We start from the raw sequence: 17,479 nt of genomic DNA, 5'->3' as shown, positions 1-17,479 counted from the left end.
TGATTTTTTTTTTTTTTTTTTTTTTTTTTTAATCTCACGGCGTGCAGTTTTCCTTCAAGCCCTACCGATTACAATGAGGTGATGACGTCGCGGGGGCGGGAAGGAAATCAATTCCACGAATCGGCCTTTCTCCGCGGAAAGCCGCCTCACAGCCCCCAACCCCGACGGCAACAACAACACAAAACGCTCGACAGTGTTAGCTTTGTGGCTTTTTTCTCTGGTTCTTCTCAAATGACGCCAGAAAACGAGCTTTTTCAGGAGGAAAAAAGCCAGTCGGCGATGGGGCGTGTGGGGGGCGCCTGCGCGGTGGCCGCCCGCCCCCTCAGCCGCTCCTGCGCGGTAGCGCCCAGCTGTAATCTCGCGAGAGTTCCCTCCCGTCACCCCGGGCTCGGCGGCGGCGCGACGGGATCTTTCGAGAAGTCCCCCCGCCCCGAGGAGGCAGCGCCCGCCGCCGCCGCCGCGCATTTAAACGGGGCCGAGCCGCCGCTGCTCCTCAGGCATCTCAACCTCTTTCTTCTCCCCCCCCTGCCCGGCTCCGTCGCAGCTATGTCGGTGGTGGGCATCGATCTGGGTTTCCAGAGCTGTTACGTGGCCGTGGCCCGCGCCGGTGGTATCGAGACGATCGCTAACGAGTACAGCGACCGGAGCACGCCGTGAGTGGGGTTCCGGGGGGGGGGGGCCGCGCCGCCTTCCCGCCTCCCGGCTGAGGCGCTGAGGGAAGGCGCTCGCGGGGCGCGGGCCGTGGCGGGCCTCGCTGGGCGGGGAAGCGAAGCGGAGGGAGCCGGGCTGGGGGGTTGTAGCGGGCTGCCCGCTGCGGTGGGTCGGGAGAAGGGGAGTTCTCTAATGGCTGCTTAAAGAAGGCAGCGGTATCGTGCGGCAAACACGCAGAGGGGTTCCAGGTGACCCTCCGTTCTCCTTGCCTTTTCGTGTGTTACGACCAGCTCGTCCTCCGTGAGGCAGGGCTGTTGTGATTGAAAGGACAGAAGTAAAAGCAGCCGTCTGTTTCACTGCTGGAAGTCACAAAGCTTAATTTCCTATGCATCTGATACCGCACAGAATCACAGAATGTTCGGGGCTGGAAGGGACCTCCGTGGGTCACACCACCGCGGTTTGTTCTCCTGCAGTACAAGTCCAGTTTTCCCTGGTGCAGCCGGACTGTGAAGGTGAATGCTGAGCTCAGTGCTTAGCTCCAACTGAGCTCGTTGGCCTGCGGTTGGGTCAAAGTTTAGAAAAGCTTCTTAGCAGCCTTCCCTTCAGCCTGTGAGTGTCTTTGTTTGGCAAGGGTTCTCCAAAAATCTGCGCTCGTTTTGAGGACGGGGTCATCTTTAAACTTTCCCTCCAAACCAGCCACCAGATTGACAAGTTACAGGAATGGGAGGTGGATTATGAATAGGCAGCACAGCATCAGACACCTGCTTTCCTGGGACGGCAGCTGACCAAGAGTGCAGTTACTGGTGAAGTTGGCCTTGAAGCACATTGCACTTTACAATGTTTATAGCATATTCTAACTTGGCTTATATATGTAGGCCTTCAAACACATTTCTCAAGAAGAGGAAGTTTTATTTTAATAGAAATTTTATTTTTTATAGATTTTAGCTTAATCAGAAGCTGCAAAGAAGGAGAGCGGGAATGGGGTAAGACTCTTCTAAGAGTGAATTGCGAAATAAAGATGGAGAAGGAACTGCCAGTGTATCGAACCTGGAGGGGAACCACTTGGAAAGCTGTCTTAAAAGTGTTTCTGCAGCTTGCTATATGTCGTAGTGCAGATTTATTTTAAGCGGATACTAAAATAAATAGCTGTCTTGGTGAGACATATCCGACACAATGCATCTTTCAGGAAATAATTCAGTTTTGAAAGGCTGAAGTGAAATGGGAAAAGAATTTGCGTAATGAAAATCAGTCTTTAACAGGTCTTAATCTCCAAGTACAATTCTGAGGGAGTGTGGAAAACCATTCTGTAAGCAAACATATATATTAAAAGAAATTCTTCATGACTTCTAAGTGTCTGTTTTGGAAGCAGAAAGCCTGATTCAATAAGTCGGTAATTAGCATTTCTGTACGGTGAGCTCTGGGGGGTGGTCATGCAAGGTGTTGTGATAGGTTTCCTCAGGAATCGGCTTGTGGTCAGGGTTAAACACTTTTATATTTTCTATGATAACATCCAAGTTTTGGGAAGCATTAGCAGCTATGTGTTACTGTAAGAATTTGTCTTCGTAAAGTAAATGCTACCGAGCACGTTGCACTTCGTTCAGTAGCACAGATGACATTTTCACTGAATGTGCTTTTGGCTCTGTACTTGGCGTCTTCCAGAACCCTGTGAAATTTGAACTTGTACTTCCAAAAGCAGTGCAAAACACGTTTGTCTTTGAATATGGAAAAGTGGTAGAGAGAAAGTTAGTGAAAAATGAAGGGAGGTGGGGGGGAATGTAAGGTATTTTCATTATCCACATTAGGATTAAGGGAGTTGGATAACTGATGTTATGAAGCTAGTGCTGATTTTCAGTATAGAGGCAGTGTGTGGACAGGGGATGCCTTCCAAGGAAGTGAGGGCAGGTGGGAGGGTGAAGGTGAAGTAGTGCCTGCAGGTGTGTTAAGGAAGTACAAAGCTCTGCTTAAATTGCTTCATTAGACCTCTGATGACCTTCACTGTGATTATATGTTTCTACTTAAAATGCTATGGTTAATTATTTCACTTCCAGTAAATTTGTGTAATAGTATAATTTGTATTTAATGAGTTAACCTGGTTCCTGTGGTGAACTCATTTGAGGAGTGAGACTGGATGAAACTTCTTTCCCTCCCTCTTGACAGTTGAACTTGCCTCTTTGCTGGGTCCCTGTGTGGCTCCCCAGGGCTGAGCCACGAGCCAGGGTTGGCTTGGGAGAACAGTCGGGATGGGCAGAGAGGGAAGGGGCAGAGTAGAACCCTCCTGTCTGTCCGCCTGCAGCTCCTTGGAGGAGCTTGCCTGTTTACAAAGCCAGGCAGGGGTAAGCATGTTTAAGAAGAATGTATGCACTTAAGGTCTTTATTCCCAGCATGTAATACAGAAGCCTGTATTTCTGATTACTGTGCTGTAACTTTCTCTTGATACAGACTTCTACATTGAGGTTTCAGTCTGGCAGGTTTAAAGGGTTCTATAAGTTAGTGGATTTGTGGTGTTTGGGGACTGATGGCTTGTGAATGTAGCAGTGAAGGAGCTGGGTGTTTTTTGTGTGTGTTTTCTTTTTTTTTTTTTTTTTTTTTCCAGGATTAAAGCAACAATTAATGTTCATGTCTTAATTCCTTTCTGGAGACCAGAGTAGATTAACAACTAACTTCCTGCTTGGAGCTCGTTAGATTTCTAGCTGTATGCTATGCAGTTCCTGTTCCCTCAGTATGAGCCTTAGGGTCTGCATAGCACAGAACTTCCTTGCTTTCTGTTAACTAATCCATTGAATAGTTGCTTCAAATCGTAAGATTTGTTCAGAAATGTTAATTCAGTTGCAGCATATGCTTTAGGGTGGGCCTTGTTTTCATTTGTTAAGTTACTAATAAATTGGAAGAAGATATAAAACCAATGCAACAGTATCACTCTGTTTTTCAGTTCTGGTTTTGACGGTTTCTGGAAGACCAATTCTAAACCTCAGGCTGAGTTGAAATTTGTTTCTTGTGGCAGCCCGATGGCATAACTCTGCTGTACAGCAGATTCTTGACCTGCTGCACAGAGAGCAGCTCAATGATGCTGTTAGTGTGTTGTGTGAATAGTAAAGATCTGCTTGACTAATAGCAGCTTTTTTTCCCCAGTACGTTTACCACAATGGTATGAGGAACTTGGATTAGAGGGCTGGATTTAATTTTCCTGGGTCTTGTACAGTTGGTTAAATATGCAAATCAAGAGGCTTAATAGGAATGGGACTTTTTGAATCTTATCTTTTCAAGAACTGTATGCTGTCACAAAGTGGTTTGGAGTAAAGTATGATTTTTTTTTTTTTTCTTTCTGTAATCTGTATTACTTCAGTGAGTACATAAAACTCATAAACACTGGCCTTTCTCTGGAGGTTTTGTCTTCCTGCTCTTGAAGGGTTTGATTTAAAACTGGAAAACTTAGTTAGCACTTTGTACACATGTGTAGGAATAATTTTCTTAACTCCTGATTTACGTCACACATTTCTTCTGAACAGTTCAGTGTTTCCTGTATTTTCAGCAAGCAATTTATCTTTGAGTGGCTTGGATGTATGGGTAATTATTGTGACAAAGGGTGTCTATCCAGTTATTGCGTAGATGTAAAACTTGAAGTAGCGTGGGTAGGCTTGGTTTTAGTGCTGCTCTGCAGTGAGGAACATTGCTGTTTTAACTGAACTTAGACTGCCTGTTTCTTTCTGGAGTTCACAGAATACTCCATGTGCATGTTGCAATGACCAACTTTCTTAATGGACCAAGTACTATTTAAAGTATCTGTGGTCTAAATACTATCAACATGTCTTAACAAAAAGATATGCAGTGCAGTTCTACTCATTTACTGACTAGAAATTGTTCTTCTCATTATAGATCATGTATAGCCTTTGGACCCAAGAATCGCTCAATTGGTGCTGCAGCTAAAAGCCAGGTGAGCGTATAGTTTGGGTAAAAGCAACTTCAGTAGTCAAGAATCAGAGTAGCACCGTATATTTTTTTATCACTGGAGATTACAAATGCCTCTGAGCTGGCTTCCTAGCGTCTCCAGAACGGTAATGAACAGCTGAGCTTAGTTCAGCTGTCAGTGTGTAATGCTGCTTTGTCATCTTGGACAGAAATCTAAGGGGTGATCATTGTACATAATGAAATGTAAAAAAAAAAAAAAAAAAATCTCTCAAATTGTGATAAATAGTAATTTTTTTAGGTTGCAAATGTGAATTCTAAAGCTAAGCAGTAGTGTTTCATCCTACCTTAGCTGGTTCCAGCTCATGTGCATTATGATAGCCTCTAATTATGTGGCTACGTTCTATAGAATCCCATTAAGTGCATAGTTTTAAGTGCATAGTTTTGGCAGAAAGGGGACATACCTGAGTGTAAACATCTATGGCTTTCTTGGCTCTTTTGGCAGAGTTACAACCTAAATATCTAAGGTGTTCTGGCTCATACTTTGAGTTTCTGTTGGTGTAGGTAGGTAAATGTGATTTAAGGACTGAGAAGAAGTTAAGCTGATTTGTCCTGCTCATGACATTTGGGTCCTGCTGTATCATATCTTGTGTTGCTGTAAAACCCCTATAAAACATGATCTTTTTTTTGAAGTCCTCTACAGGAAGTGACTATTCAAACACTTGGTTTTTCTTAGCCTAAAATACCTAGAGATGTGTGAAGATTCATTATCTAGAATACAAAAATGACTGGACACAACCATGTTATTCAAGAACAGAAGAACTGTACTAGAACTAAATACAGATGTTTTTTCTGGAATTGAGTGTCTGCTTAGCTTAAAGAAATGCATTGATACAGAGATCCAGTAGAGATGAGGTATGTCCTGCAGAAACTAAACTTACAGAAAATCAAAACCAGGTTACTTAGGAAATAGACACATGACTGAAACTGAATCACAGGTAAATGTTATATGGTACAGTGCTTGTCTGCCTTGTCAACTGCTGTGTTTTGTTTCAGTATGTCTTGCTCTAGTGTAAATGAAAGAATGAAACAAGTTAGCTTGTTTTCACATAGTGCAAGTGATCATGATTTTTCACTTCTCCATTTGCACTGATCTCTGCTATTAATAAAAGACAATCTACCTTTTGTCAGTTAAATCAAGTTGACAGTATCATCTTGGGGCCCTCCTGACTTTTTAAAGCTTCATGACAAGGTTCTTGAGCTGTTTTGTGAGAATATGTGTGCGTTGACTGTCACATGCATGTGATGAACCTGAACTGGATTTTATGTCAATGTGCTTGTTGTGTTTGCAAAATTACTGGCTGCAATGCAGCGGAAAGGTAGGGTGGTAGGAAACAGGTAAATGGGAAAGACACTTTGCTAACACACTTAAAGAGTGTCCTGCACAGGCACTATGAAAATTGAGTGCTATTTTAATCAATTTTTGATACAATCTTGGCTCAGTTTTTCTAGTGTACATTTTATTTTAAATCTCAAATTACTGTAGGTTACCTGAGCAGTCAGAGGGAAGTTGCCTTCTAAGCAACAGCCCTCGTACTATTAAGATACAAGTGATAAAAATATTCTGGTGAGGGAAGCATGAGAACAAAACTGTCTTTTGTTTGAAATTCAGATGTTCCCATGACATGTTGTATTAAAGATTTCTTTTCCTCTAGGTTATTTCAAATGCAAAGAATACAGTACAAAGTTTTAAAAGATTTCATGGTCGTGCATTCTCAGATCCCTTTGTTCAAGCTGAAAAAGCAAGCCTTGCGTATGAACTTGTCCAGCTGCCAACAGGCTCAACTGGCATCAAGGTAAGTCTGGCATATTTGAGAGGGAGTCAGAGGAGGAAACCGGTGGAGTTTCCTTTTTATCTCTTCATTTTCAATCTGCTTGCTGTAGTTTGTTCTCTTGTTAATGGAGAGTCTTAAACAGGCAATAAGACTAATAATGCCAATAGTCTCTTCAGGTGTTAGGTGATGCTGATCTTACACAGTTACACAATTTCTATGCCTTGCAAAGCCAGTCGCACACAAACTGTTTTAGCAGTGCTTTTTTTCCTTTGCTCTGTGGTAAATCTGGAAGATTGTGATTAATAAAAATCTATGTCCAGAGTAACTTTGTATATGTGAATTCTTCTTGCAATTTCTGTGCATGAGCTAGGCTGTCAGAGATGGTTGTCTAGAGCTGTGTTACTTTTTAAGCTTGCTTTTAATAAAGACTGTTTCTTGTAGGTGTTCCTTAGGTTTGTAGTAAGTGGTTTTTACTGTACTGTAATGTATGTACACAATTTCTATTTGAAGGCCATGTATATGGAGGAAGAAAGAAGCTTTACTATTGAACAGGTGACAGGAATGCTTCTTACCAAATTAAAAGAGACTGCTGAGAATGCGCTTAAGAAGCCTGTAGTTGACTGTGTTGTTTCTGTAAGTATGTGATAGTAAATAAGTCTTGCATGTTTTGTTGGTATCATAAACTGAAGACTGCAGCATTAAATTGCCCATTAAACTTGAAGATTTGGGTATTTGTCTTTTCTGTTTGAAACTGAATCTTAGACAAGTCCCCTCTTCAAAGCTAGTGTTAATCTGTTAATGGTAAAATGTCTTCAATTGCTGCTTATTAGCAGCATAAATGATACTTGATAGCTGTTTCTAGTTCTTTGCTCCTAAAATGAGTGGCTTTTGAGAGGAAATGGGAAAAGATTCACAAAAAGTAACTTTGTCTTCAGGTAATGTTTTCTTTGCCTTTTTCTCTGTTGCAACTGAAATGAACATTAGATTTGAAGAGTACCTGAGCTGTGCTCTGTACCAGCTCTCTGAACAGTTGTAACTATTGGCTAAAGATGGCTCTTCTAAATGTTAATGTGAGCTGTCTGATCTTCTGGCAGGTTCCTTGTTTCTACACAGATGCAGAAAGGAGGTCTGTGATGGATGCTACACAGATTGCTGGTCTCAACTGTCTGAGACTAATAAATGAAACAACTGCAGGTGATACCTTGATTTCTCTCCCTCACTTAGTATTGTACTTTTGTTAGATAAAAGGGCTTTTAATCTGTCACTGATCCTGTTTTAACGCATCTGTTAGGAGGGGCCAGTGCTGTTTAGTGTTTTTCTCTGTTCCTTTAGCATTGGGAATTTTGTTTTGATGAGAGAACCAATTTCTGTATCTTGAAAAGGAAGCTGAAATGCTAATGCTGTTTACTGATGTACTAATTTCTTAAGTAATTACAAAACTGGATGTCCCTAACTACTCTGACTCTTCTTTCTGTTTAGTGGCCCTTGCTTATGGAATCTATAAACAAGACCTGCCTGCCTTGGAAGAGAAGCCACGGAATGTTGTTTTTGTGGATATGGGGCATTCTGCGTATCAAGTTTCTGTTTGTGCATTCAACAAAGGAAAACTGAAAGTAAACAATCTGTTATGCGTTCTTTCTAATTACCGGTAGAAATACTCATCAGTTCATACGTGGACTGTAACAGGCAAGGTTGCCTGTCTCTACGTAAGCATGTCCAGACAGCTCAATTCGCATTGTTAAAACTGCGATTTGTCTGGAGTTACAAGTAGGGCAGGGAACTAGAGGGCTTCTGAGTGATATGTGGAGGAAGCAAACATGCCTTAATCAGCAGACTTTGGCAAAGAATAAAGAACCTGGAATAAATTACCTGTTCAGAAATTATCATATCTGACTGGATGCTGCTTTCAAAAAATACTGTAGTTCAGTTGTGAGATCCAGCATTAAAACAGGAATTCCTGGGATGGTGCAAATGACAAACATTTTTTTTTAACAGTCACTGTGGTGCACATGTAAAAGAGCAAAAGCATTCTTAGTTACTTGAAGCTGCAAATGGAAGCTAAGTGTAAGTTGCCAAAGCGTTACTATTTTCTAGCAAATACTAATGTTTTTTTAGTTGGCTCTTTTAAGATTGCAGTTTGGATTTTTGCAGTTGCAATAACTTTCTCTTAATTGGCTAGAGAAACAAACACAAACTTTAAAGCACGGGGTAGTGAAATGAAGAGAAGGCCAGGGTTCTGAAAACACTAGTCTTGTTGTAGTTCCGCTTCCTTTATCAAAAATGGGCACCTATTTGCAAGAGTTAGTAACACTTGCTCTCTTCATGTTTTATTTTTAGCTTGACGTAAGCATGTTCCACCCTTATGAGGCATCAAATATTAAACTGGGATATGATTCAAACTGACAGTGGCTAAGCAGAGTTTGGAAGCTCTGGTCTGCTTACAATATGAGTTACTGCACAGATTGTGTTGCTAAGCCTTGCCCTATCTTCCTGAATGTCTTTTAGCAGATGTGTTATTCTCCTGGAGTTTTTAGCTGCTGTATGTAGGCACTGCAATTCTTGTGCGAATTACCAGTCGTGAAGAGGTCTAATATTCGTGTAGCTGCCAGAATTCGTGGTAATGGTGGTTCTTTCTCCAACAGCATTTTGACTGTAACTAGTATCAGCTACAAAAGGTGTAGGATAATAATTGTTTAGACTTTGCTAGGCTTTAAAAAAAAAAAATCTCATGGTGTGTATACAACTATTACAGCAGTTGCAGTCAGCATAAACTATCAGATGTTAGTGATGCAGTTGCTACTTAAATTGCCCTGAAGTATAAGAGTAGCTTAATTGTTGCCAGCTGTGTCACAGACATGTGAAAGATGAGTATGGGACATAGCTTTATCATTTGGGATAGGTTAGACTTGTGGAAAAGGCTTGTTGAAAGAAACTCCTCACTGGTGATGGCAAGGGCAGAGTAAAAATGAACTGTACTGGATTTCTTCTGTTGTGGTTGCACCACTACAACTCTTCCTCCATAGTAATGTTGTGATACTTGCTTTGATTTAAAGCTGGACTGTATTTGAAACCAAGAAATGCTTTGACATTAACTGCTAATTGGTTTCACTGAGGTGATGAGAAATTATACTGTTACTGAAGAGTTCAATTCTTTTAAGGTTCTTGCCACATCATTTGATACAACACTTGGAGGCAGGAAGTTTGATGAGATGCTAGTTGAATACTTTTGTGAAGAATTCGGAAAGAAATATAAACTAGACATAAAGTCAAAGATTCGTGCGTTGTTGAGGCTGTACCAGGAATGTGAAAAACTGAAGAAACTGATGAGTGCTAATGCCTCTGATCTCCCAATGAACATAGAATGCTTCATGAATGACATAGATGTCTCTGGAACAATGAACAGGTAACACACTTTTACAAAGCTAAACTTTATATAGAGTGCCCTTCACTCAAGCTGCTTCAGTCGAGAAAGAAACTTGGTATACCAGATCTTAGGACTGGAGGGAGGTGGGAAGTGTAAGAACAAGGTGTGCAGGGGTGCTGCTCTAAGTTACAATGTTTAGAGACCGGTCAATGACCTTGAGTTGGGAGGGAGGGCTCTGAATGTTGCAAGCATGCCTAGATTGCTAGAACCAACTTTGGCTGGGGAATCTACTAAATGAGTTTAAAAGTAGGACTGGGGAGAGAAAACCTTGGAGTATGTAGTTAAAATGCCATTTTTTCAATTTTGGCATCTTGTATTTGCAGTATTAACTTGCTTATGGTGTGCTATAGCTTTATTTATGGCTTCTTCCAACAGAAGCAAATTTTTAGAGATGTGTGATGGGCTCCTTGCAAGAGTAGAACCACCCCTTCGCAGTGTGCTGGAGCAAGCCAGTAAGTGTACGCGCATTCTGTATCCGGCATGCAGAAGAGACATCCATAATGCAAGCTTCCCTTGGGTGTTGGCAGAACTTGGGCAGATCAGTTTAGCACAGCTAACAACTTCTTGCTTAGCAGTTACGGGCTTCTTGAAACACTTTCACACAAGCCAAGATCTGAAATTCTTACTGCTTAGAAACTTGGAGAACAAACTTAAAATAATGGTTGGTCTAGTAAAAGTTCTAGCTTACAATGTCAGCATATTTCTGTAAAGCAGAAACATTTATTCTAAAAACTAATGTCTGCCTCTTTTCTAGAGTTAAAGAAGGAAGATATTTATGCAGTAGAGATAGTTGGTGGTGCCACAAGAATCCCTGCTGTGAAAGAGAAGATCAGTAAATTTTTTGGCAAAGAAGTCAGTACAACTTTGAATGCAGATGAAGCCGTTGCACGAGGTTGTGCACTGCAGGTAAAAAGTGCTGTTTGTTTTAGCTGTGAGTATTTTAATTGAAATTCGTAAATACTTGAACCATAGTCCACAGGTAATGTGAAAGGTAATTCATGTGTATGCTAGAATGGATTCAAACGAGCTTCAGGAAAGCGGTTGGAAGAATGAGGATACCAGCTTTAAGTGGTTCCTTTGTGCTGTCTGAGCCAAATCAGTGGATCAGTGTAGCTTGTTGGAGTGAAACATAGACTCTGCTTCTGCTGTGCCTGGAAGCTGGGAGTCTGATAGAGCTCACAGGGTGATGTTTTTCCCTCCAGGCTCCTTTGGGGGCCTAGGTTAAATGGGGAAAAATTTTTTACAGCACTAATGATAGACTTGTGATATGGCAATTGATTAACAGCATGGATGGAAATGAAAGCTTAGGTTGTTGCTAATGGAAATATGTCCTTAGCTGGAATTGGTTGCTCTTAAATGGCTTAAGCAGTAGTAAATACTCTGTAGGTACTAGTGCTACCATCTCTTGAAGACACTTTAATTTTGCTCTCATCACCTAGTTTCTCTAAATGTTGATATGTGCCTACAGCTCTTCCATCAGTGATACAGACTAGCTGTTGGAATCTACTTAAAAAGAGATTTTTGTGTTACAGTAAGCAAAAAGCCTGTATAATACCACTCTAAAAAGGACCTTTAATTGAGGTTTTCCAATTTCTTATGTTGGCACTAAAACCAGTTCAGTAGCCTAACCATAGCAAGCCAAACATGATGGCTCTAAATTAAAACTTGTGTATTTCCCTTTTTAGAGGGAGAAGATTGTGACAGCTTCCTGAAAAGGAAGGGTACATATGAGCTTCTAGTGCAGGTCCTCAGTCCATCAGTATTAGTCTCCCTTGACCTAGAGTAAATCTACATATTAAGCAGCATAAATAGGTACTTGCTGAATTAAATTACTGTTCACCTGAGGTATGAATGTTTGTAATATGGCTCTTGTGCTCTTTCAGTGTGCTATTTTATCCCCGGCTTTCAAAGTGAGAGAATTTTCTATCACAGATTTGATACCATATCCTATTTCTTTACGATGGAACTCACCAGCAGAGGAAGGGTTAAGGTAAAAAAAATTGGGTGTTCAATCTTCTTGCATGATTACATACAGCTTCAAACTAACTGATTACAGCTACAGTAAACAACACTTTTAGAACAATGCCTACTTAACAATTCAACCTTTGATACTTTTTCTGAAGTTAATGAGAGTAGAAAACAAAACTAAGGATGGGTGGCAACTTAGCATTTCCTACATGGCTATTATTTTAACCTGGGAGGTTAGGAGACTCTTTTGTCACTTTTTAAGCTTTTTCTTAAGGTGTTAGAGTATCTGGAAGAGTTTTGTTAACTATCAGATGCCTCATTCCACATGCTGAACAAGTGCTCTGTTTTCTCTTGCAGTGACTGTGAGGTGTTTCCCAAGAACCATGCCGCTCCATTTTCTAAGGTCCTCACATTCTACAGAAAGGAACCTTTTACTCTTGAGGCGTACTACAGTTCTCCTAAGGAGCTGCCCTACCCAGATCCTGCTATAGGTTAAGACCATTCTGTAGCTTCAAGCTGTATCAGTAGTCTTTTATACATGTTTCAGGACTTCTTTCTATGTAATTATATGGTCTGGAAAGTGCAGTGCACTACAAGTGCTGTAGGGATAGGTTTCCAAAGTTGTGGATCTGTAGTAAAATGAGTGGAGTAGCATGAAGTTTATGGACAAATAGGATGCTCTTCATTTAGCCTAATGTTGGAGCAAACCCGAAAGGGGCATACTGAGAGTTGTGCAGTCTCTTACTATGATACAAGTTACGCCAGCTCTTCCAGCACACAGTAGAGATTTCCTAATTGCTGTGTATCCTAGCATTGGCAAAGAATAGAATTGTTTGGTTTGAGCAGGATTTGCTGTCCTCTGAGTGCATCAGTGATCTGTTGTCAGCAACAGGCAGGTTTTACTTTACATTCAGTGATTAAGTTAATCAAGTGGTATGTGTTTTTCTTTTTTGGGATTGTTTAGCTCACTTCTTGGTTCAGAAGGTCACTCCTCAAACAGATGGATCCAGTTCAAAAGTGAAGGTCAAAGTTAGAGTAAATATCCATGGCATCTTCAGTGTTTCAAGTGCGTCTTTAGTGGAAGTTCATAAATCTGATGAGAATGAAGAGCCTATGGAAACAGATCAGCATGCAAAAGATGAAGAGGTAATTGCTCTTAGCTACTTAAAAAACTGATGAAGCACAATTGGCCGAGTTCTGGAAAGGTTTTAAGCCTTGTGTAAGGATTTAGTAGATGTGTCCAACTAAAATAGGATGATGTGATTAAATACTAATTGAAGTATGGTTACACCAGTGTCAGATCTCTTGAAACCAGGAGTGTGAGGTATAAGTGAAATCCTTAGCCGTGCTAGGAGTGTTGCTTGCTTCAGCGAAGACTAGAAGCTTATAATTTTTGCAGTGAGGTTCTGTTTCAGTTTTATCCTTTCTTTTGCCTAAAGAACACTAGGTGTAAGTGAAGTGATCAGCCTAAGAGCTGGAGCAATGATCTGTGTATGCATTGTTTAATATGTCAAACTGGATCTCTATGAATTGCAGAAGATGCAAGTAGACCAGGAAGAGCAACAAAAGACTGAAGAACAACAGCAGCCCCAACCCGAAAATAAGGCAGAGTCTGAAGAAATGGAGGTAATGTGAATATCTGAGAACTCTGTTTTCTGACAGGATGCTTCTGGAAGATTCATGAGAATATGTAGTGTGTGAGTGTGCCTGCTGCCTTTGTCTGTAGCTCTGGAAGCTGAACTTTTATTGGAGTATGTTGGTAGTGTGTGTTGTGATTAGAGCTTTAGAAATACGTAAATGGCATGGGTGACTGCAGACCTGTCAAGTGACCTAGTACTGATAAAATGGGTGAACTTTTCTCTTCATGGAAGATGTAGTTTATTTTTCAAGAACTTAAATACTAGAAAAGTGTTCTACTGTCAGCACCATCACCCTGTGAATGTAGTTGGTGTGCCCAGGAAAGGTCGGTAGTTGCATACATTATCTCTGACTCTAGCAGCTGAAGTGTCAGAATGAGATAATGCACCTCAGCATCAGAAGTACACACTAACTCAATACTTTTTCTGTTATAAGTCTTAAATACTCAACTGAACTGACTGGTGATGCTGTGTTTACTTTGATTATATTTCTTTAATGCAGACTTCTCAGGCTGACTCAAAAGACAAGAAAGTGGATCAGCCACCTCAAGCCAAGAAGGCTAAAGTAAAGACTACTACCGTGGACCTTCCCATTGAGAATCAGTTGGTGTGGCAGATAGGGAAAGATATGCTGAACTTATTCATTGAGAACGAGGTAAACTCTTACTTGCCCAAGCTGAAAATTTCATTAGCTCATCTCTGGAAATGTTGCTGTTTGTTAAACATGGTTAATGGTTCAGGGTGACCAAGGAAAGATGAAAAGGGTGGGGGGAAATGCAGGTTTTTTTTCAGGTGAACAACAGGGCCCCATGGAGCCAAAATATTATTCCTGTTAGGTGAATGCTGTAACTCTTCCTGAAGAGGTGTTCTGCAGGAAAGCTAGTTCACAGCTAGTTCCAGAACCACTGCAGTTACAGGGCACCTGATGGCTGCTGCCATTGGGGTGCAGGTTCCTCGACTGTAACAGGATTGTTCTGTACTGTATTGGATATCCCACCAAAACAGAAGTTAGTTTTTATTCATGGTTTGTGTTTAGAACAGTTCTGTAAACCACAGGATTTCAACTGCTTGAGTCAAATGTAAGCCTTTGCTAACAAGGTATCCTGGCAATAAATGTTAACTAGCTTTTCAGCCAACTAATGTGACAACTTGTTCACAGGGTAAAATGATAATGCAGGATAAGCTTGAGAAAGAGAGGAATGATGCCAAGAACGCGGTGGAAGAATATGTGTATGACATGAGAGACAAACTCTGCAGTGTTTATGAGAAATTTGTTAGTGAAGATGTAAGTAGTTCTTGCTTGATTGTCTTCCAGTATATTTCATTGCAATGAACAGTTGTATTTTAGTGACCCTTGACCTGTATCAGATACTATGTTTCCTTAGACTGTATTTTCAGACTTTACATTTGGAGAAACAGCTTTTAACTATTCTGGCTGTGGAGATAACCTTCTAAATGTGGCCCAAGTACAAGCAGATGCTGCCTAGGATACATTGGGTGTTCTTTTCCAAAACAGTTGCAGTAATTAGGACACTATCAGAGCATGTGTTTTCAGACAATCAGACTAGGAGCGCTTGCACAGTCATTTTGAGGCAACCTATTCTATTTTGGCGCTCTGTCAGTGTTTAGGAATAGTTTAAGATTAAAAAAAATATCACACTGCTACCCTACCTAGGAACCTGATAGGTGGGATTAGTCTGACTAAATATGGGCACCTGTGTCTGAACAGGTTGCCTAAAAGTCTCTTGGTGTTATTAATTGGCTTTCCCTGGTGCATTGAAGGACCTTGGTGTGTAATCAATACAATTCTAAGCTAGATGACTAAACTAGTCAGATGAATCCCTCAAAACTCTTGATGAGATCTCCATTGATAATAAAGGGAGCCTTGCCAGCACGGTGTCGGCAGAGCCTGGATGCCCCAGTTTCAGCTCTGATGTAGGGAATTGGAGTGAGGTTGATGGCACCTTTGCTGAAGATGAATTTCCCTCTGCTCTGAGTTGCTTATATAGTGATGGAGGGGGAAACAGGCGTTAATGTGACAGTATTGATCTAAACTGTGGGTGTCATAAATGGCCCAGCCTCCACCACAGAGCCATATGGAAGAATATTGTGCTTCCTATTCTTCACTAAAATCGAATAAAGAGGTTCAGACAGAGTTCTCTAGGTTTTGAAGATGTAACCCTTCCAGAAAGGTTTCAAGCATTGGTTAATGCCATCTGCCATCTAACAGAATTCTCACCTATTTTGTATGGATTGCTTCAGGATCGGAATAGTTTCACACTGAAGCTGGAAGATACTGAAAATTGGCTTTATGAGGATGGTGAAGACCAACCCAAACAAATTTACATTGATAAATTGACAGAGCTGAAGGTAAGTGGTTCTTGCATTCCCACTGGAACTTACTGATTCTGGAGAACCTGGTTCCAGCAGGGAGCTGCCCCAGGTCTTCTGCTCAGAGATCAGCACTGGTGACAAACGGCTTAGCTTGCTTGTTGAGCGTGTGAGGAGCAGATCTCCAGTAGGCCCATAATGATACGGGGTTGGGGGAGACTCTGCCTTCCCTGTACATGGAGTGAGGAGCAGGAGTTCCAGGGAGTTCGGAAGTGTGGATGTACCCTGCTGAGTCTCATGGGATTGTATTGTGATGCTGCATGGTTTTTGATATCTGTTGTACTTTGTTTCAGACTCTGGGTCAACCGATTCAGGCAAGATTTCAAGAGTCGGAGGAAAGACCAAAAGCATTTGAGGACTTGGGGAAGCAAATTCAACAGTACATGAAAACTGTTCATGCATTCAAAGCAAAGGTATTTCCATACTTAATTTCTGGCAAATGCAAGGAAGTGGTGTGAGTCTCTTCTGCAGGAGCTTACTTAAAGTACAGACAAAAAGCTGCTGTGACCTGCTGGCTGGCTTCTGGGTTCCTGATATGTGCCATATTTTCAGAAGTAGCTGTTGGCTTGAAAATCTGTCAGTCTCTTTTCACTGGGTGTTGATCTCCTCATGGAGGGATAATGCCAGCAGCAGTAGAGCTGTGGGTGATCAGTGTAATTGCTCTGCTAACTGGAACAGCCTTCTGGCTCCATGGTCTTTCCAGTATTTTGAAGCTAAAACTCTGAAGAAATAAGCATGCAGTTGACATGTTCGAAATGAGTATTTGCACAGCTGCTGCTGCTTTGGCTGTTCCAGGATGAACAGTACGACCACCTCGATGAAGCGGATGTAGCGAAAGTGGAGAAGAGTGCAAATGAAGCGATGGAGTGGATGAACAACAAACTTAATCTTCAGAACAAGAGAAGTCTTACTTTGGACCCGGTTATAAAAGCTAAAGACATACAAGCTAAAACTAAAGTAAGTCTTTATGTAATTCACTGAATTTCTGTGAATCGTTCTGTTCCTTGGTCTCACTGTTTGTGCTTGGTTGAAAACTCTTGTTGGCTTGAAAGTGAATTGGAACAACAGGCTCAAGTGCAACTGCTGGTAGACAAAAACATTTCTAACTTTTTATTTCTGTGTTTTTTTCTAGGAGTTGACAAGTGTTTGCAACCCTATAGTCACCAGACCCAAACCGAAGGTGGAACTGCCGAAGGAGGAGCAGAAGCCAGCAGAACCCAATGGACCAGTGGAGGGGCAGGGTGAGGCTGGCAGTGCACCCCAGGATGCTGAGCAGAGTGCGGCCCCTCCAGCCCCCCCGGAGAAGAAGCTGCCTGAGATGGACATTGACTGAAGGGCAGCACTTGCTGATGTTACTGCAGACTACAATAAAGCTTTAAGTTGTCAACTGTGTATGTTCTGGATACAGAGGGGAGCAAGTGACTGCCTCAGCCCTCCCAGTCGCTCTGGGACAGGGTGGGTCAGTGCAGGGCAGAACATGCAGGTAGTTACTGCTCCTAGGAGTAGCTCTTTCTTCCTGTTACTGTGTTTAGATTTTTGGTATTTGTCTTAAACCTACAGAAACAAAAAGCTGATTCTTCCTGTTACTGTCCAGGGTGAGTCAGTCCAGAGTAGCGAGACGGCACCTGCTGAAGCTTGCTTTCTGTTGTGGATCACAGCAGTGCCTGGTA

At 41.6% G+C, this 17,479-nt stretch overlaps 1 protein-coding gene across 2 annotated transcripts; it reads left to right on the top strand.

Annotated features, from left to right (window-relative positions):
- The first annotated feature begins 376 nt into the window (after positions 1–376).
- Positions 377–17,196, top strand: HSPA4 (heat shock protein family A (Hsp70) member 4). Of its 2 annotated transcripts, none has more exons than XM_075441376.1 (19): positions 377–653; positions 4,525–4,582; positions 6,270–6,410; positions 6,900–7,022; positions 7,484–7,583; positions 7,869–8,002; positions 9,548–9,792; positions 10,189–10,265; positions 10,568–10,719; positions 11,697–11,803; positions 12,139–12,272; positions 12,746–12,927; positions 13,318–13,407; positions 13,921–14,073; positions 14,578–14,703; positions 15,681–15,788; positions 16,103–16,222; positions 16,605–16,766; positions 16,942–17,196. In XM_075441376.1, the coding sequence occupies exons 1-19, from the start codon at positions 547–549 to the stop codon at positions 17,140–17,142; spliced, it is 2,520 nt and encodes an 839-aa protein (XP_075297491.1). In that variant the 5' UTR covers positions 377–546; the 3' UTR covers positions 17,143–17,196. The 2 variants fall into 2 exon arrangements, with proteins under 2 accessions (XP_075297491.1, XP_075297492.1); XM_075441377.1 differs by lacking the exon at positions 377–653 and adding an exon at positions 5,291–5,469 and having other exon boundaries at positions 4,527–4,582.
- Positions 17,197–17,479: the final 283 nt, after the last annotated feature.

This window comes from Opisthocomus hoazin, chromosome 22 (assembly GCF_030867145.1).
Source record: "Opisthocomus hoazin isolate bOpiHoa1 chromosome 22, bOpiHoa1.hap1, whole genome shotgun sequence".
Taxonomy (NCBI): Eukaryota; Metazoa; Chordata; class Aves; order Opisthocomiformes; family Opisthocomidae; genus Opisthocomus; species Opisthocomus hoazin.
Note: the sequence above shows the minus strand (reverse complement) of the source record. Positions and strands in the feature narration are given on the sequence as shown.

Coding starts and splice junctions, on each gene's coding strand:
- HSPA4 (XM_075441376.1), top strand. CDS start 547: ATGTCGGTGGTGGGCATCGATCTGGGTTTCCAGAGCTGTTACGTGGCC. Junction 14,704..15,680: donor AGAAATTTGTTAGTGAAGAT/GTAAGTAGTTCT, acceptor GGATTGCTTCAG/GATCGGAATAGTTTCACACT. Junction 16,767..16,941: donor ACATACAAGCTAAAACTAAA/GTAAGTCTTTAT, acceptor GTTTTTTTCTAG/GAGTTGACAAGTGTTTGCAA.